Source organism: Canis aureus, chromosome 26 (genome assembly GCF_053574225.1).
Source record: "Canis aureus isolate CA01 chromosome 26, VMU_Caureus_v.1.0, whole genome shotgun sequence".
NCBI classification, from domain to species: Eukaryota; Metazoa; Chordata; class Mammalia; order Carnivora; family Canidae; genus Canis; species Canis aureus.
The window spans coordinates 8,402,883-8,422,920 of record NC_135636.1 but is presented as its reverse complement, the minus strand read 5'-3'; the positions used below and the strand labels follow the sequence as shown (position 1 = coordinate 8,422,920).

Below are 20,038 nucleotides of genomic sequence, written 5' to 3'. Positions count from 1 at the left end.
CAAAGCTTTAAAAATGCATCAAGCTGCATTCTATGAGGAACCAAATGGTAAAAGCACTTGCTTCCAGCCCAAAGCTTAAAAAAGCCACATCAATTCAGGCTCTTCTTGGCTCCTGGACCCTTTCTGAGGTCACTGATAGGTCTTCTAAGTAATAAGTACTCAACAACTATTTGCTAACTGGAGCAATGGGTGATCTGTAGGCAGCTCAACTGTCCAATATATTCAAAGTTCCCTGGTGCCCAGAGCATGGGAGTAGCTCAGGACACCGGTTCTGAGACCACCTGGCCAGGCTGTCGGAAGGGGATGGTTGGAGCCTCGGCCACGCCAAAGGGGGTGTTACATTTTATGTACCACTTATACATGAAGACAAACCCTCCAAGTCAGCCTCATGCTCATCAGGGCCAGGGACTCCTGCTTCACTGAGGGGTCAGTTTCACATAAACAACACATTTGTAAACTTCCCGGGATTCATACTGGCTACCATTTTGCATACATAATTAGGCTTTGGTTAAAAAAAATGCTTTTGAGCAACTCTGATAAAAAAGCAAGCTATCTTTTGTTAGATGCCAGGGTAAACTTTATTTTCCCAGAAACTATCATGAAAACAAAGGAAACATAAGTGCTGTTTTTCTACTTTATTAAGTCATCACAGTAAATCAGAATGAAAGAGAAAAAGAGGGTAAACTGGAGAGTCGAGCGGCAGTCAGCAGTGTAGCTGTGTGCTTTTCCGGGTGTGGCACACACACCTGCAGAAGTAGGTTGTATGGAGGGGTTTACCCCACTGAGGCCTAAACCCAGATGTGAGGCATTAGGCAAATTAAATAAGAGCAAAAAAAAAATATGACATACTATAACTTAATATACCATAGGTATCAATTCTTTTTCCTTATTTACATGTACTAAATGTTGTAGACCTGAAGCCATAAGAAAACATTCACTTACTGTGCATGTCATACACAGATACGGAGGGCAGCTAGAACAGTGGTTGTTTCATGTTGCACTTCCCTCTGTGTGTGGACATTTCCCCTCAGTAGATATAGTCATGACACGGTTACATATAAGACGTCACAGGAAGTTTTAAAGGATCCCTTAAGCCTCCAGATGATACAAACACAACAGGAAGCGAAGTGCAGGTGGCCACACCGGAGGAAGGTCAGGAAGACGTGATTTGCACAGTCTGTGGATCTGCATGGTCTCTTGTTTGTAAGGATGAGGGTTTGGTCAGCCCCTCTTGTGAAGGCAAGGCTTAAATCTCCTTCCTCCCTGTGGCTCTTAGTGGCTGCAGCCTTGACTGCTTGAAGACACTGTGACAGTCACTGATCCAAGCTAAATTTCCTCACTACTGTCTACTTCAGATTCTACTATTTTAAAAAAGTCATCATTTTGTTTTTTTAAAAGTACAAAAACCTTCTCAGTGAAATTATGGAACATCAACTTTGCTTTGGATGGAAATGGGTGTGCAGAGAAGTGGGGATGCTGGCCTGGCCCTGCCTGGGAGCTGGCGAGTCCTACCCATTTTGGGGGCTGATCAGGGCCACTTTTGAGTCCAGATGGCTGACCTACTAATATGACAAGTCAGCACTGTGACTCAGATGGGTCCCCACTGGATAAGTGACCCTCCATAATTTTGCTGGAAAGGCATTTATTGCAAAAGCACAATATTTGCTTTTCTAAGTGGAAAAAAAAGAACTTGATCATTTCAATTTTCCACCCCAAATAACAAGAACGATTCAGGTCCATGTGATTGTAAGCAAACCTGGTTGCTAGATTCCCTGCTCCCCTATTCCAAACCAATGCTACTGCTGACAGTGGACTTGAAGCAGCTCCAGCACCCAAACCACTGGCTGGAGTCTGGGGTCCTAGAGATGTTAAAATCTGTAGGGTTACAGGAGGGTCTAGGTATTTGCTGCCTACAACTGAACTTCCCACTTGCAGGTTAGAAGGACTGGGTCTGGGAGATAAAATGGAATCCTGGAGCACAACAATTAAGTCCAGGGGAGTTCAGTACAACTTCTAAGTCTTGACACTTCATCTAAATCCAAGAATTCTGCATCAGGGATTTCTAGAGCCTGGAAATGAAATATTCTGAAGCTATTTGCTGTCAGAGCCTACCTGGGACTCTGGGGCCCAGGCACCTGTGATGCCCTCCCCACAGGAATGAGGTCTGGGCACTTTGTAAATATGCCGTGAAGCAGCTTGAACACCAGCCTGGAGTATGAGCGATAGGAGGCAAACCGTGCTGACCAGAAAGTCCAAATTATTAAAAAGGTGGGGATGGGCGGGTGGGGTAGGGGTGGGGAAGATGAGAATTGCAGCATTTGCTGACACAACAGAACATGCTGTGACATTCAGTCACCCATTAGTGCCATTAAGCCCCCAGTGAGCAAACCAACTGGGCCCCTTTACAGAACAGCCCAAAGCGACTAAGGCTTACTTCTGTTTCTCTGAGGTTTGGGTGGCTCCCAAGCTGCTCTGCCTGTGAGCCTGGGCCTCTGGCCCTACCTGCAGTCCTCTATAAAGCTGAGAAACAAATTCTAACTTAGGTGTATCCTTGCAATAGGAATTTCTCAGTCCTTCTTCACTTGTTCCCAGAAGCAGGCCTGGCTCCTTCCTGGATCTGTTCATTTCTCCTGCAAGTGTTAGGTACCAGCCAAACCAACCCAATGGATGATGGAAAGAACTGGCTGGTCAGTGAAAACAGCCACTCTGATGCGCTGAGGGGGCTCAGGAGACTCACCAGAGGTGACCAAAGCCCCTGGGGGTAACACACAAGTGGGCACAGAGCAGAGAGGCAGACAGTAGAGGGCAGGCACCCTTGCATGGACTGATGTTTCTGGGGTCCTTAGCGGTTGCCCCATGCTCTGAAATACGGGCTTACTCCAGAGACAGGCTGCAGGCTGAGGTGAGACACAGAGGGCCAAACAGGTCTTCCTAAATGATTTTTCTGTTGCTGACACCCTCAGAGCCACAGCAAGGATGCTGGGCAAGCACAGATGGAAGGTAGGGCTTTTCATATCTTCTTCTTCTTCTTTTTTTTTTTTAAACAGGCTCAACATATCTTCTTTGGAGCCAAATAATTAGAAATCCCCCATTTGTGCCGTGGCCCTCCCTGAGCAGGGAGAAGCTTCTGGAGGCAGATGGACACCACGGGGGTGCCTGTCCCAGCCTAGGGCCTGTGCTGGTGTGCACCTTCTGTGTTGACATGGCGCTGTGCTAAGCTGGGCCCTGGAAGCTTCCTGACTTTCACGGGGACAGGACCCTGTTTCCAGAGGCATCTAGGGCTTCCAGGATGGCCAGGAAAACCTCTCCCCAGTTAGTGGGCATCAGGCACCAGGTGGAAAACACTCAGCAACTCAGATAAAACTTCTCCTGGGCAAACAACTCTAGGGAAAGCCAATTTCCATGATGATGAAATTTTTGAGTAAACCATAAATCCTAACATAAGAACTAAAGAAATCAATGCAGAGAAAATTCCTCAGTTTAACAACTGTTTTTGTCGGTTCTTCTGTGAATCTTGCTTAGGTTTATAAACAACGCGGGGTACAGAAACCAGCTGCCCTCCATCCCCTCCCAAAAGCCCAGAATCTTCTTCTGCCATCCCTGCCTGAAGCAGCCACATCAACACTCTCATCAACATGAGAGTGGGTTTGTCACTGGTTGTTGGTGACTTTCCCCTCTTCCTCTTTGGAAGCCCAAGTTGTGTGAGATTCTAGGGTCAGATGACGTGGCCTGGAGAGAAAGTCCAACCCAAGACATTCTGGTGGAGTTCACCTTTAACTTCAGAAATCCGTTAGCGGGAAGCTATGTTGAGGGCACTAGCAGAGCAGGGATGTTCCCGGAGTCTCTGTGTTTGGGGGTTGAGGGTGGGAACAGAGGGGAGTCTCATTCATCTCCTCCTTCCAAGAGGCGCTGTGAGGTAGCCACTCAGGCTGGCAGCCAAGGCCCTGCAGAGGAAGCAGAGAAAGGCCGAGTCACGGCACGAGGGGACACATCGGTCTTCTTGGACAGATCCGAGAAGGACTTGTGGCATGCAGGAGATGGGAACCACATCCCCAGAAAGGCTTTGGTGACCTCCCCTCGTCACAGTGCAGAGAGGTTTGCTGAATGAATCAACATGTGAATGCCTTTCCTCCAGGTCTTTGCTCTGGACCTTCCTGCAGCATAAAACTATGAATCTTTTCGAAATTCACTTGCCCTTACCATCCAATCCGCAAGTAAAAGAATAAAGAGAAAAGACATCTGATTGCAGTAAAGGGGAGAGGAGCAAGTAAAGGGAATGAAGCAACAGCATGGCTCAGAGTCAAGGAAGCAGCAAATAAAACTTGATGGACAGCTTTGGGGATCCCTGTCGGTGTTATTATTTACACGTATTTACATATTGATATTTCACCTGATGAGTTACAACTCGATTATTTCCCCCAAGGATCTGAGAAAGGGGTCAGAACTAAATTGCTTGCCTGAATGAGTGCAGATGAGCAGAGCGCTATTTAGCACTGGACAGAAAGGGAGTAAAGCCAAAGTGTGCACGTCTGCACTTCTCCCCTCCCCAGGGCTGCTGCGAGGTGCTCAGAGGAACCCAGGAATGCCTGTTGCAATACCCAGCCCCTGTTGCTGCTACAGTCTACTCTCCCCTGGGACCAGGCTGCGAGGGAGAGGCTTGTTTCATCACCCCTCCTCCCCCATAAGCTATTTTTCAGCTGGCTGTGTTATACCCCAAGCTTCCAGGTTCTGAACAAACCTCAGAAACAGGGTTTCTATCTTCCTTCCAGCATACTTCACTTCCAAGGCTTTTGACATTTTTATTATTATTGGCATTTGAAATTAATTTATGTAAGTCATCTTACTCACAGACAACATCTTTTCTCATTTTCTGACCTTACCTTATTGTTTCTAGGAAGAACCTCTGAAATCAATACTCACAAACATGCTTGGACCTGAGAAGACAGCCTGCCCCAGCGTGTCCCCAGTCTCAGCACCCTCAGGTACCTGCTGCTGGAGCCCTACCGTCTTTGCCCTGCTGGTCCCCATAGGCTGGCCAGACAGGAAATGTCCCAGGCTCTCTCCTGCTAGTCTTATCTTTAAAAACTGGCTGCTTTTGACGAAGGCAGCACAGCTAGACCATTCTCCATGGCAGAGACGGCATTGGCAAAAGGTCACCCACCCTCTGCCCCCTCAGAGCTGGATGTGGGGGTGAACAAGCCTAATTCAATCCTGGATAATACTCTGTTTTGAAATACCTACACTTCAAATTGTCTAAGACTTCACATTACTCACTAGGAACCACTCCACTCAGTATTGTGATCAGATCGATTGGGAGAGAGGAAGGAAAAAAATAAAAAGCAGGCAAATGAAAGAGATAAAATGATGTTCAAAGACAGAACATAAGTGAAAGAGTAATTCTAGATTAGAAAGGAAACAATGAACCCCCCCAGCCAGGGAAGGCAAGGAGGGAGAGGAGGGGTGCACACTGCATTCCAGCAGCAGGGCAGGATGGCAGGCAGCTGGAGGGAGGACAGTGGGAAGGCAGGCAGGTGGTGGACTCTGGGGAGCTGCACAAAACTCTGCAGCCAAGTGGCCCCATGCACCTCGAAGCAGCCACCTCAACTGCTGGGGGCACAGGGAAGGCCCCCCCCTTGGCTGGAGCCTGCACAGCAGCATCCTCTGTGTTCCTCCAGTCCCCCACTTCCCGCGGCACATCCCCAGCCTGGGATGGCTCCTGCTGTGCCCGCTGCACTGTGATGGATGGGGAGGTGGCAGCTGGGGCATGGACCGGCGGGCCACGAAGATCATTCCACTGGCAAGCTGTCGGCAGTCACTCCACTCATTCAGCCTTTTCCTCCTGCTGGAAGCCGGTCTTCCCACTTCAAGCCCCACTTCCCACTCTGTAGCAGGAGGGGACACATGGATACGGGGTCCCCACAGACCAAGACTCCTACAGGAGGCCCCCTGCTCTGGAGAGGACTGTACAGCCTCGCCCTACTTCCCCCAACATGAGCACCCGGGCTGATGGGGCATGGTACCTCTGGGGGACCCTGGCAAGTGGAACCGGTTTGGAACCATTCTGGGACGGGGCCAAAGCTGTGGCCAAGGGAGAAGAAAGGGCAGCTGGGCTGGAGGGGCGGCTTGCTGTGGCAGTGGCTGCTCGTCTGCCCTTCAGGTGGAGGAGGGTGATGTTTGGGATGAACCCAAAAGTCTATATACTACCATTCCACCTGCATGTTTCCTGAGACTGGAAACTGACTGGCTCTGCACCACATGTTCCTCTTGGTGACATGCTTAATAAATGACAGCTTACTAGTGTCCTGCAGTATTATTATTGTTAACATCATCGCCATCTGGTCTCCCTTCCACCTGTGAGCCCACGGGTCAGTGCGGCCTGGGCCACACTGGGCCACAAGGTGGCATAGGGACAGGCCTGGACCCCAGAGCCAGGGCAGAAAGGAGAGGCCCACGGAGGTCACACCTGCCCTCTGAGTCCTAAACTGTAGCCCATCCCTGGGTTCTTTACCCTCTGCACTCCCCCAGCTTTTGTCTGCTCTTCCTACCCCAGCTGTTCCATTCAGCGGCCCCCCAGAAAACCTGCCCTCCCTGAACTGAGGCCTTGGAGGCCCCCATTAAGGCGAGCGGTCAAAGGCCGGCCCAGCACGTGCCACATCTTATCGGCCCATCTCAAGATCCTGCTCCTCCTGGCTTGGGCAACAAAAAAGGGGGCGGCCCTGGGTCCACTGGCGCCCCATGGCCCTGCACACAAAAGGGCGGGCGACAAAGACATTTTCCGGGATGGCAGGTGTTGGTGTCAGATTCCACCCGGAGTGCACGGGCAGAAGAAAGGCGATGCTGGGTTTCCCCGGGCAGCACAGACATGCCGGGGCAGGAGTGTGGGCAGGGTCCCTCGGGAGAGAAGGTGGGAGGCAGCAGGAACTCGAGGGGACACTGCAGCACGGCGTTAACCATGGATGGAGGCTGGTTAGGGAATTTACATCCAGCTCCCCAAGAGCAGGGTGGCTGGGCAAATCCAAAACATCAGTCTTACCTTGCTCCAACATTGCAATGAGGACTTCTCATATTTTAATCTGAAAGGAAAGAGCATAAAATCAAATGACTACAAGCCCAGCACACCCACAGCTGAACCTGATAATGAACACAGTGCTAACAATACATTTATCCCTGGGCTGCCTGGGTGTTGTCAGGGCTTTGCAGATCACTACGAACCGAAAATTCACTTAAAATTCTACTTGGAAAAAAAATACTAATAAAATTCTACTTGGCAGGAGAGAATTCTAGCCGCCATCACATTTATACACGTGAAATGAGAGGGACGGCAGCGTTCCTAGGATGTGCTGTGCAGATGCTGTTGGGAGCTCTATAGGCACGGGCGGCTCTGACCACCACACCCTCTTCCTGTTCTCCCATATTTGCTGATTTGGTCTATTTGGAATTCAATGGATGACCTGAAAAAAATACTGGACAGGCTCTAAGCGTGCAAGTTTATGTGCCTCTTCGTTTTGTAGATTTCTGAGTTGTACACAGCATGTTAATTCAGTACTAGTGTCACCTGTGATGTGACAGTCTCCAGGGAAGGAGCACGTAGCACGCTGTGTAGACGGCGGCCCAGAAGCAAACCCTGTCGTGGTGAAATCGGACTGCAGGCTCACCCTCGCTCACAGAGCAGAAGGACCTCAGCAGTCATGCTGACCTCGGGAGAGGCTCTGAGTTGTCCGTACTTTGTGACAGGTTTTCTCGACCCCTCGCCCCTCCAGGGACAGCCTATCTCCTAGGTGGGTTCCCCTTGGCAAATTCCCAGCCTCATTCTGCGTTAGGCGTAGCTCCTCATGCCAACCCCTGCCGCACTCCTGGACTCAGTGTCACTAGACCATCACATCCGGACAAAGGACATTCATCAATGACACGGACCGTTGTCTGCACGGCCACAGTTGTCAGCCTGGACTGTCTGCTGACCCTCTGACATGTTCTTTAGTTGGGCTCTTCGGAAGAAATGTGCACTTCTACAATCTACTGAAAATTCACCCCTCTGCAGAATTATTTGGTATTAGGAATTCAGGATAAGTAACTGCGGATAATCAGTCTTCCTTGATTTTCAACCACTGTTACCTGCTCCATGTCCGTACGTCAATACTGCTCTACACCACAGGAAGTGCTTGTGACTGTGTTGACTGTTGGTAACAGACTAGAATGTTTTTCATGGATCCCGGATAATACGATGGTCTAGATTTCTTGTTTTCTCCCAATGCCCTGGGCTGTGGCGTCCCATTTCCTCTTACAGAAGATGGCAGACGTACAACGTCTCTCTGGGGGTCTGTCTTCCTTGAGTTGGGGAGGCCTGGATTTTCAGGGCACCATACTACCTACCCTCTCCAGTGTGAGCAAAGGGCCTCTTCATGAAGGGGCTCCTTGGCCTCCTCCCTGCAGCCCCTTCAGCCCTGGTTATGCTGGACGTACCAAGAAAGCAGATGGCACAGCTAACAATGGAGGACTTGTTTGTAATTGCTGATGAGGACTGGTTTGCTCTTCTCCCTAGTGCATCCCCAGATGCAGCCTGGTGTGGTGTGGTGGACCAAATAGAACGTCTCAGTAACTGCCAGTCCATGGGTGAGTTAAGGAGATGCAAAGACAGAGACAGTTGGGGGCTTCCTTAATTATTCCGTGGGGCACAAATGTCACTTGCCCTTGACACACAGGCAGTGCTACCAAAGGGTGGGGGCCCACACTTGGAACAGAGGAGTAGGCTGTCAGCTTCCTGATACATCCCTGGGGGTGAGGTACCAACTAGCCTGGGCAGTGCTGGAAGGCACCATGGTGCTTGGAGATGGGGGCAGGGGGAGAGAACAGGAGGCACATGATGCTTAGTGGTGTGGGGGAGAGACACAGCATAATTATTTCATCTTTTCATCAACTGGGCACCTGAGATGTGCCAGGTTCTGTTCCAGGCTCTTGGTTACAGATGTGAATAAAGCAGATGAAGCGCCTGCCTGTGGGGCGCTTTGGTAGAGGAGTTACAACATGCATTCTGATATCAGAGTGATATCACCCCTTGGGAGACAAAAATATTTTTTATACATAGAAAGCCCAGATATAGGTATGGTAAATAAACAGATACACAGTATTTCTGGAGTGTTTCGGGAGATGACAAATTAGGAAAGTGAAATGTCTTAGGGACTTCCAGGGTGGGTGATAGTGAAAAAGAGGTCAAGCCACATTGGGTTGTAGGGTTTAATGTGTGCATTAAATTCAAAATTTTTCTTTCTTTCCATTAAACTCAAAGTTTTTCTTCCATGTTAGTGGTGCTGGGACGCGGGAATAAGCCCCGCTCACGTCTAAGAGCAGCAGAGTGGGACCCCTCTGGTGAGAATCCTCCAGTATCAGGCCGACACCAAGGGGTCGAGCCATAGCCACTCAGTGGCTCAGACACAGAGCCGAAGCCCGGAGGATCCAGAAGTCATGTTTAGAAAACGACATCCTACTTCTTGGGTCTCGTGCAGCTTCTTGAATGCTCCGGATGTCAGCAAGAATTTACCAAAACCCTGGAAACAACAGTCTTGATGGGATATCTACTGTGTTCCACACAGGTCTGCCTAGTGGAGGCTGTTCAAGAACTAGTAGGTCTTTTTGTGGCATGTGTGCTCTGGCAGGACTCACTGGGAGAGCAGAAGAGCAAGGGTTTGAATGGAGCTTCTTATCTCTGAGGAAAGGCTGCCACCTGGGATAACACTGGGCAGGGTCAGACAGGAAAAGTGGCTGCTTCTCCCTGGGTCCTTGTTACTGAACAGTCAGTGTGGAAAATGATTAACTGGTCCAAGATAATTAGGGAAGGGAATGATTTTGAGAGCTGGCATGGCTGAGAGAGAGAAACAGTGGACTGCAGTTCCAGCTTTAGGCGAGCACTAAGTATCCTCCCAGCAGGAAGGCGGACAGAGCGGGAGATCAGAGAGCTGTCTGAGCTATTCAGCCCCCTTGGAATGACTCTGAGGAAGGGAACAGGTGCAGCCGGGGATGGGGTAAGCCTACATGCTCAACTCAACACTGGCAACTCAAGACCAGTGGGAATTAGCCAGCTTAATTAACATTTCCAAATGGCCCAAGGATGGCTTCCAGTATTTCCAACTCAGCAGCAGTGGCTGTGTCCTGGCCCTGGCCCTGGCTCTGGGCTTCCTCTTTCTGGTCGTTGGTTTGCCCATCAGCTTTGGTTCTGAATCAGAAAGCTGGGACAGCTGGACCGAAAGGCAGTCAGGCAGAGAGAGTGCATGTACTGTGGGCCTGCACGTGCATATGCACCTGTGTGGGGGGCTAAGCAAGCAGGTGGAAGGCTCATGAAGTTTTCTGGCATTCTTCTCTTTCCCTTCCGCAACTATAATGTATTTATATGGCTCTATGGTGAAACTGAATCAAGTTATACATTTAAGATTAATATCTTGGTTTCAATTTTTCTGGTCAGGCCCTCATGGAGACAGAGGTCTGTAGACCATCCTTCTATCTCACTCACAGAACTCAAACACTAGGATCTCAGTTACCCCTTAGCCATGACAGGGCTGTTCGTGGTACTGGACCGAATTCACATCTCAAAAAACAGCAAAAACAGTACAGACATGTTTATAGCAGCAATATTTCTAATAGCCAAGAGTAAGAATAGCCTGAATGTTCATCAACTGATGAACAGACAACCAGAATACGGTTGTGTCTCCCCTTACACTGGAAGATCTGGAGATATCAGCTACGACATGGATGAACCTGAGGACATGCAGAGCAAAAGAAGCCAGTCACCAAAGACCACATACTGTGTGATCTCACTTATACGAAATGTCCAGAATAGGTAGATCCACATAGATGGAGAGTAGACTAATGGTTGCCAGGGGCTGGAAGTGGGGGGAGTGGGGAGTGGGAATTGACTGCTTGTGTGTTTATGGGTTTGTTTTTGTTTCTTTGTTTTAGGATGAATTAAAAAGTTCTCAAATGAGACTGATGATGGTTGTACATCTGCCTAGCAAATGCCTGTGAATATGAAAAACGTCAAATTATATACCTTAAATGGATGAACTATATGAGAATTATATCTCATTAATGCTGTTTGGAAAAAATGGCAAAAAAGGATAGAAGGTGGACTGGGCAGCACTGCTGTTACTTCCTTTCCAAAAGGGACATGACAGAAGTGGCTACAAGTTCTGGGGAAAATCAAATCCCCTGTGGGCACCCAGGGAGCAGAGGGACAGGGGCACTTAGGAAGTTAGCAGATGCCAGCAGCAACTCTCCCCATGTCACACCACAAACTTCCAGCCATCCTCAGAGTGAAGAAAATGGGGCTGCCCTTTGGGCCACACACTACTCTTTCCTTTGAGGTTCTCTTGGGTTTAACCTAACTCGAGTTCATTTGTCCTATAAGCACCCAGGAGTGGCTTTGGGTGGCCAGGTGAGATTACAGTGTACTTCTCCACAGGACACACTAGGATTTTGTGTGCCACTCAGGACTACATTCTCTAATCAACTGCTCAAGAAAAGGTGGCAGTTATGTCTGTGGTGGCTTGTGGGGAGACAGTGAGCTCAAGATATATGTCTGAGGAAGCATCAGAGAAGCAATAGAACTGTCTGGTTGTTTCACTGTCCTGTTGTCTGAAGACATGAAGGAAGCAGTTTTATTCCATAATTAAGATGTTTTCTATGAGTGAATTCTTTCTGTGGTGCTTCACTTGCCTTCCAAGGTAGGCAACACTTTGGTTAACTTTCAGTTACATTTCTCGGTGATCTGTGTCTAAGTGGATGCGCATTTGCTACTGTACAAACTATAGAGGTCATAAGTCCCATAGAGTAGTCCTTTCCACCTTTGGGGAGGAGCATTTTGCCTTTGCCACAAAAGAAGGGCTCCCCCTGCCACAAGCAGGCACCGAGAACCAGGGGGCCTCTCCGGATGGGCAGTGAGTCTCATCTGGCTAAGCACCTGAGCCCTGGTCTCAACTGATAATGAGAAAACCAACCCTCCTCAGTTCCCAAACTGCCAAAGAGATGAGTCTTGCTTTGTGGAAGGCTGGCTGTGGGGAGGGTGCAGGAACATGATTTCTACACATAGGTAAAAGCTTTACTACTCATGGATTGCTCTAGAGACTTTTCCTCCGGGCAAAACAATGCCAAGGAACCTTACTCTCGTATCCTAGCTCTTGTGATCATGAGTCCTTTCATGCCTCTTCAAACAGTGTTCTGTGTACTAGGGATGGTCATCTACCATGATTCTTCATGCTAGCCCACGGGTGCCTGCCTGTGCGACCCTGGTGGGAGTCTGGCGGGGGGAGTCTGGGGGGGGGGGAGGACATGTGGCTGCAGGTCAGATTTCTGCCCCACCTGCTTTCACTTCCTTTCTCCCACCATGCAAACCTTCCCCTACAAGGACGGGGTGTCCCCACGCTCGCCTAACTGGTACAGTCCCAATTAGGGGCTGCATTCTGTGGCACTGGAGGCCCCTCTAGTCCCTGGACATGGGGAACGTTCAGGTGGAACTTCTCTTGGGTCATCACAACGCTCATTCATTAGTCAACATGTATTCCGTGCCTGCTGTGTAGCAGGGGATGGGAAGAGATGGAGAACAAAATATTATCTAGTCTCTCTCCTGCCTTTCCCCTAGAATATCCTCCCCACGAGACACAGTGATCTTTTTAACTAAGAGTCTCATCATGTGACCCCACTGACGAACACCCTCCAGGAGCTGCCCAGCTCGCTAGAGGAACAGCCACGGTCTTTCCCTAGGCCTGTGAGGCTGTTCTGATTTCCCTCGTCCTCCTCACTCCCTCTACCTTAACCATGCTGTGCCTCCCACTGTTCCTCAAATGTGCCAGAAAAGCACCAGCCTCAGGGCTTTTGCACCGGTTGTTCCCTCTGCCTGAAGTGCTTTCCCCCCAGATTCTAAATAGCTCACTCCTTTAACCTCCTTCAAGCCTCTCTTCAAATGTCACCTTCTCAGTGAGGCCTTCCTCATCCCCCATTTTAATTTTCAAAGATTTTACTTATTTGAGAGTGAGCACAAGCACGCATGTGCCTGAGTGCAGGGAGGGGCAGAGGCAGAGGGAGAAGCAGACTCCCCGCTGAGTTGGGAGCCTGATGCAGGGCTCCATCCAGGACCCTGGGATCATGGCCTGAGCTGAAGGCAGATGCTTAATTGACTGAGCCACTCAGGTGCTCCCCCAACACCCATTTTATTTTATTTTATTTTTTAAGATTTTATTTATTTATTCATGAGAGACACAGAGAGAGGCAGAGACACAGGCAGAGGGAGAAGCAGGCTCCATGCAGGGAGCCCGATGTGGGACTCAATCCTGGGACTCCAGAATCACACCCTGAGCTGAAGGCAGGCGCTAAACTGCTGAGCCACCCAGGCATCCCCCCAACACCCATTTTAAAGGGCACCTCACTATAGTGTTGCTTCTCAGTAACACTCCTGGTCCTCCTTCCCTGCGTCTTTTTCTTTTTGGCATCCCCCAGCTCCTGACAGGAGTCCAGCATCTTTCTCATCCATCTCAAAGATAAGTCTCAAGGAGGGTAGGGCTGCTGTTTTGCCCATTTCTGCACCTTCCCTATTAGTGCACAGTAAATGTTTATGAAATGAAAGCCCAACCCTTGTGGGGCTCATGTGATGATCCAAGGACAGAAGCCACAGTTTCCATCTTCTTCGGCTGTACCAAAGGTGTGTGTATCCTTGCAGGACTTGAGATGGACTGAGTTTTAATATCTAAATATGGATTCTAGCAAGTCACCAGCTTTGGGTAATTGCAGTAAAGAGCAGAGTCAGCCTAGTGGCCTACAGAGTTCCCTTTATGGCTTTTTCCTTTCTTCTCTGTGGTTATCCATTTCCTCTGGGGCTCTTGCCCTCACGTTGCTGGGCTGGCCAACATCCCTGGTCAGAAGAGCCTGGACTCAGAAAGCTGCATGCCCAGATATTACACAGGGCTCTGCTGTTAACTGGAGTCAGGCTGTTTCTCTAGCTGCTTCTTGGATCCCTGGGGACAGAGCTAGAGCGCAGGGTTTCCCTAACTACCACACATGGACTCTGGGACGCGAACCAGCTGCAGGGTCTGCCCGGACATATCTCGGCAGTAACGGCAAGAGAACCTGCACTCTGTGGTTTTGCATGATATCAGGGTAGGGGAACAGGACCCTGCCATGTGAGTCCTGGAAGACCAGCAGCGGAAATCTCAAGACTGGATGACCCTGCTTGAGAGAAGAGATAGGCTGGGTGACTGTGTAGGCCGAGGGACCCTGCCACAGGTAACGGCTGAGCACTGGAGTGGGGGGGAGGGGAGAGGGGAGAGGCTGGGGGGCCTGACGTGGGGACACAGGCAGGTGTATGTGTCCTCTTTGCATCTGAGATTTTATTGTCTTGTGTTCCTGAAGTGGTCAAATAATAGTTTTGCCTTTTCTTTCTCTCTTTGCACTCTTTACAGAGATGCTGTGAGGTTTCTTAAGTGCTGAGAAATTAATTTTGGCCACATCAATGCTGTAAATATATTTTATTTTATTTTATTTTATTTTATTTTATTTTATATTTTATTATTTTATTTTATTTTTTTTATTTTAAAATTTTATTTTATTTTATATTTCATTTCATTTCATTTCATTTCATTTCATTTCATTTTATTTTATTTTATTTTATTTTACCAATGTTGCCTGGCATGTTTCCCATGTTTTAGGGATTTTTTTTCCCCACACTGGCCTTTTGAAGGCCTTTGAAGGTTAATTGAAGAAAAGCAACCCGCTTTTCTGTTTATTATGCTATGTAGAGGTTTACTTCCTGGTTACCATCATACATCCTTCTGGAAAAGGACAGTATAAAATATTCTGTCTTTTTTCCACCAGCAGACTTAAATGCTAATAAGAGAGCTTCCATTTGGCCTGTGCTTTGGTTTGGTTGTTGCTAATTAGAAATTCAAGCAAAACCATGGAGTTTTCCAGGAACCCACACTCCTGGCTGTGGTTTGCACCTGTTCTACCTGCTAGAATCAGGAGAACATGAGGGTCATAGCTATGGTTCACAAGAAACATAACATAGGGGGTCGGAAGCTCTGGAAGTTCCGGGTTCTTCTGAAAAAAAAAAAAATCCTCAAGGTTATTTGAAATAAGCTTTAATTAAGAATCATTTCCAAAAATTGTTTCAGAAAAATTCTTGGTACCTGCCGGCTATCTCTTGGCAACTGTAAAAGTGTCATGGGAACTGTAATTAGCAGTTAGGCATGGAGGAAGATGCCACTTGCATTTAAAACCCTGTCAGGACTGAGAAATCAGAAGTAAACTGAAGGTGGCATTTCACAGAAAAGGCAGCATCTTCAAGTTCTTCCAAAGGAACAATTTAAATGTGATGTCAATACTTTAGGAGGAACAATCTTGGGTCCCTTCTTTTTCTGGGAATCTGTGAGCGCCCCTAACCTGTGCACCAGCTCCAGGAGCAGGAGGGTCCCCACACAGGCTCCGAAAGGAGTCATTTCTTCCTCTGTGCTCTTCCTACGTGGACTGTCCCTCATTTTATGCTTCTTGTCCATGGCCTTCCAGTTCTCAGACATCTTAATTCTTAGCCAATGTGGCAAAGTTAAAAACTGACTGGCAGGAGACTTAGAGTGTATCTAATACATATTAGGTAAGTTTCCGTTCTCTTCCAGGCTCACAAGGTGGATAGCACAGCTCAGGGAAATCTCAATCCAACTGACCCAAACCATTGGCTCACTGCATCTTTCTTTCTTCCTTTGAACTGTGTCTTTTTAATATAGGGTAATGGTTTGGAGATAACTAATGTGGGCTTACAAATAAGTAGCCATGTTTTAGTGGTTCATGAATACCTGCTCTTCCCCAACAAGACTGCAAGCTCCAGAAGGGCAGGGGGAGATATTGAAAATGAAGCTTCCAGAGCCTTTGTGTTGCCTTAAGGTGCTTATTAGCACAGTCTTAGGGGTGAGGGAAGGTGGGGCCAATTCAGAGATGGCAATGTGGGACAGGTAGTACCATCATTTCCTATTGGAACAAATGCTGTCTCATATTTCTTCCTCCTCCCAGAGTGGACACAGAGAATAAAAGAATTTTAAGAGGAAAAAAGAGATGAATAAGTGTGAAGAAAAATCTGGTACTAAACAGGGCAATGAAGAATTCTCTTTAAAACCCACAATACCAGGGCACCTGGGTGGCTCAGTAGTAGCCATGATCCCCTTCTAGGAGACAGGCCAATTGGCAGGCAAGTGGTATATTCCAGGACAAGAAAGGAAGAATAGGCAGGTACACGTTCTAAGATGAAGACAGGCTGGAAGAGGTAGAGGGTTACAGAGGACGGAGTGTAGAAAAATGTGGGCAGACACAGTGAGTGAGTGTGACAGCCCAGCAAACACTGGCTGAGGGGTCCCTATGTGCCAGGCACTGTGCTCATCTCTTTACACATACTAACTTGCCAAATCCTTACAAATATCTTTTAAGGAAAGTTCTTATAAGACCTATTTTACAGAATCAGGCTGAGCCACAGAGTGAAAGGTAACTTGGCTGAGGCCACATGCTGGAACACAGAAGACACTGGCTATCTGGCTGCAGAACCCAACCTTCTCAGGGGAACCCATCCTCCCTGCAAGGAGCCCCCAAAGCAGCTGGGGAGGCTAGTGCCAGGTGGAAGGTTCTGGCCAGCATTGAGCAAAAAGGATAGGAAGACAGTGGGATTTGAGATATGTGAGGAAGAAGAGCAAAAGAAGGCAAGCCTGGTCTATATTAAATACTGAGGGAGGAAGATTTGCAAATGCTGGCAATGGTGTATGAAGGGTCAAAAGTTCGCTATGGCTCCTGCCATCTGCCTTTATTCCAGGGTTTGGCAGTAGTGTGTGGGTGCATGGACTCTGGGCTTGGGTCCTGGCTGTGTTCCTAGCACCCCCAGAATATCAGAAGCTCCTCTAGGTCTTGGGGTGGCTTGCCTGAACCCTTGGGGACTGACCTAGCCAGGGTACGTGGAAGCCTCTGATGCACGTTTGTTCATTACATGAAATCAGAGTAATTCTGGGCTTTAGTTCCCTCATCTGTTCCATTTGGTTGGTTAGAAGGGGGAATGAGAGAACTCCTGGAAGGGTTTTGTAGCCACAACTATGAGGCTGCTCCAGAGACTGGCACAGTGACACGAGTGTGCTGGTATAAATGGTCACTTGACTAACCAATAACCACAGCATCATATACTAATAGTTCAGTAATCTGAGTTTCTGCGATTTATATTTTCAGCACTATCACTTTCCCAAACTTCATTCTTCTCTTAAGAAGACTTTTTGGGGCAGCCCGGGTGGCTCAGTGGTTTAACGCCACCTTCAGCCCAGGGTGTGATCCTGGACACCCGGGATCGAGTCCCACGTCGGGCTCCCTGCATGGAGCCTGCTTCTCCCTCTGGCTGTGTCTCTACCTTGTTTGAAAAACACTGATATAGTATTGCTTCTCTCCTCTCAAAGAGGTGACATTGGGTGTTGTACATTGAAAAACTCTTATAAGTGGCTGGTTAGGAACTCTGTGACCAGTGTAACTAACCACCAATTTTGGTGACAGCTTACCAAGTAGGGGATGGTGGTAATTATCTGAGTCTTAGATGATGTCACTACCACCTGACTCCACTTTGGGAAGAAAAGAGAACGTGGAACAAGGGGTGAAGGCCCCACTGCCAACTTGCCCATGGCCTTTGGTTGTCCCTTTATGGCTCTTCAGCCAACTCAAAATGAATGTGAAAGGGATCAGCTTGATATCTCCTGAAGTTTCCTCTAACATCTTACAATGTTCTTTGCTGGTTTCAGCAAATTTATGGGGACGGTGAATATATAAGAAGGGCTATCAATCAAAACCTTATGAAGAGCACTTTAATGTGGAGGGAGGAAGGGAAGGAGGAAGGAATGGAGGGACTGAGAGAGACAAAGAAAGAGACTAAATGAATCTGTAACATGACCACTCTCAGTGAATGGGGAAAATATGTCATCTTTTGGGGGACCGTAGTTAAGAGTCTGTCTGGTGCAGTTTCTAGGGATTACCTGATTGCCGACCACCAGCAAACTGGCCACACTGGGATCTGCGTGCAGAAGGGCAAGCCTACCACATCCCGGCACATGTAAGCAGTGTGCGTGGTTTGGGGTCCGGCAAGTGGAAGTTGGGTGTAGCTTTACTTCTCTAGCCAAAGGTTGCTGAGTTACACAAGCAGTCTGTGTGGCATCTACTTGCCAGATTCACTTTGGGATCAATACACCTACAGTCTAAGAGGGTCACAAGAATGACCCAGTGACACCAGGCAAGTCTTCTGATAGTTTCTATGAACTTAATTCGATTTTGTTGTAGGAGAAAATAACAAAAGTCTTTTACTATCGGGTAGGTGAGCATAATAATCCTTTCCAAGAGGACACCCGTGCACATTGTGCACGTGACTGATGAAAGCTTACAGTTTTGTGCAAGAGTCGTGGTGGGAGCAGCAACCTCAGACCAACTCAGACTAATATGGGTTAAGCTCCAAATATGACCTACATTAAAAGTGGCAGAATCTGGTGGAGCCTAGTGAGGAATTTCCTCCCACTTTTTAAAAATCCTGAACTTTACAATCTAGCCTATTATGAAAGAGGAAGTATTTCTGACCATATCTTGGAGAAATCAAATGTTTGTATAGGACTCACAAATAAAGATTTGTGCTCCCTCTGCTGGCTCCCTACAGCAATATTAAAGTAGAAAGAAACCCAAAAGAGTGTTGGCATGTTCAGCAAACACAGTTGATTTGCATATACTGATAACTCATTTAATTTGATTTGGGATATTCTTTGAAAAAAATCAATCTTTATGAGGTCCTGACTAAGGCACTTGGAAATTCTTTAAATTAGATATTAAATTGGACATACCTGTAGTCCTCTACTACCAAATTGCTAGCTGTGACTGTAATAGTGATTTGGGGATTCATTTATCAGCAGACACAAGTGGATTCCTCCAAGGTTTTAGGGTCCAGACACAACCTTTAAAGCAGTTCTGGGGATAAAAAAAAATCTCAGGTCCAAGCTAAAGTTTCTCTTTTTCTCCTCTTGTTTATAAGATCAGCTTCCCAAAAATAAAGATTTATACTATTTATATCCTTTCTGATAATGTCAAAGATTAGACTTGATTTTCCAAATCATTAGCATGCAGAAGAATGACCTCATGGTGAACAGATGCACTTGGCTGTGAGCTGCAGCGATTACATCAGTCCCGCCCAGCAGTCGAGGGTGCCCACTCTAGTTAACCCTTTGAAGTCCTCTCTGCCGGCCTCCCTTCCTTGGAAACATGCAGGAAAACGCAAACTGAGTCCCTCACCTCAACATGTGTACGTGTATGTGTGTGTTAAATGCATTTATATACATGCATAAACATATATATGTATATATGTGTATATATATGTTAACACACATATGTTACACACACGTGTGTGTGTAACTACAGCTAATACTTTCACACTGGCTACCTTTCAGAAGTTGCTGGCCAAAAGGGAAGGGATGAAAAGGAACACCAATTACAGTGCTAAGAAAGAGGCAGGCAGTTCAAACAGCTATTATACACTGGGTATTACTAATACAAGCAGTGGATAGAATAGGTATGAGGTAGGTGGCATTTTAAAATAACATTTTCTGATTGGGAAAATATATAGAGATATATATTTAAATCTCTTTTAAAAAGCTGAGTACCCATCTATGAGCCTACGCACTGCAGATGCTCCATCTGCATCAGTGGCTGACAGTGAATCATGAAGAGAAACACATGTACTTGGCCAATGTGCCCCTCTATGGATTCCTTGGGTGACATCAACAGCACTGGGACAGGGGGAGTCTGAGGAGAAGCATCTTTGGGCATAAGCCCCTCTCACTGAACAAATTTCTTTTTTACGTGTAGGATTCCAAGGCTTATATTATAGGCCTTCCCTCTAGCAATGAGGGTGGCTTGCAGCTACAAATACAGTGTGCAAGGAATACAGGGTTCAGGTTATTCTCCCTCTGCATTAACGACAAAGCCCCTTGCAGAGAGGATACAAAGAAAACTGGGGAGC

General features: G+C 47.6%; 1 protein-coding gene across 8 annotated transcripts in view; it reads right to left on the bottom strand.

The window, feature by feature from the left end:
* Positions 1 to 620: 620 nt before the first annotated feature.
* The window catches only part of RALGAPA2 (Ral GTPase activating protein catalytic subunit alpha 2), a 321,681-nt gene continuing 302,263 nt past the window's right edge, over positions 621 to 20,038 (bottom strand). For 6 of the 8 annotated variants that reach the window (XR_013364745.1, XR_013364747.1, XR_013364740.1 and 3 more), the window contains 3 exons: positions 18,867 to 18,990; positions 7,034 to 7,073; positions 621 to 3,944 (listed from right to left, as the gene is read on the bottom strand). Coding sequence is in view for 1 of the 8 variants with exons in the window: in XM_077871985.1 (XP_077728111.1) it covers positions 7,069 to 7,073 (5 nt within the window). In the remaining 7 variants the exon portion in view is untranslated. The remainder of the gene's footprint in view (positions 3,945 to 7,033; positions 7,074 to 18,866; positions 18,991 to 20,038) is intronic. The other 2 variants (XR_013364741.1, XM_077871985.1) reach the window with 1 other exon arrangement.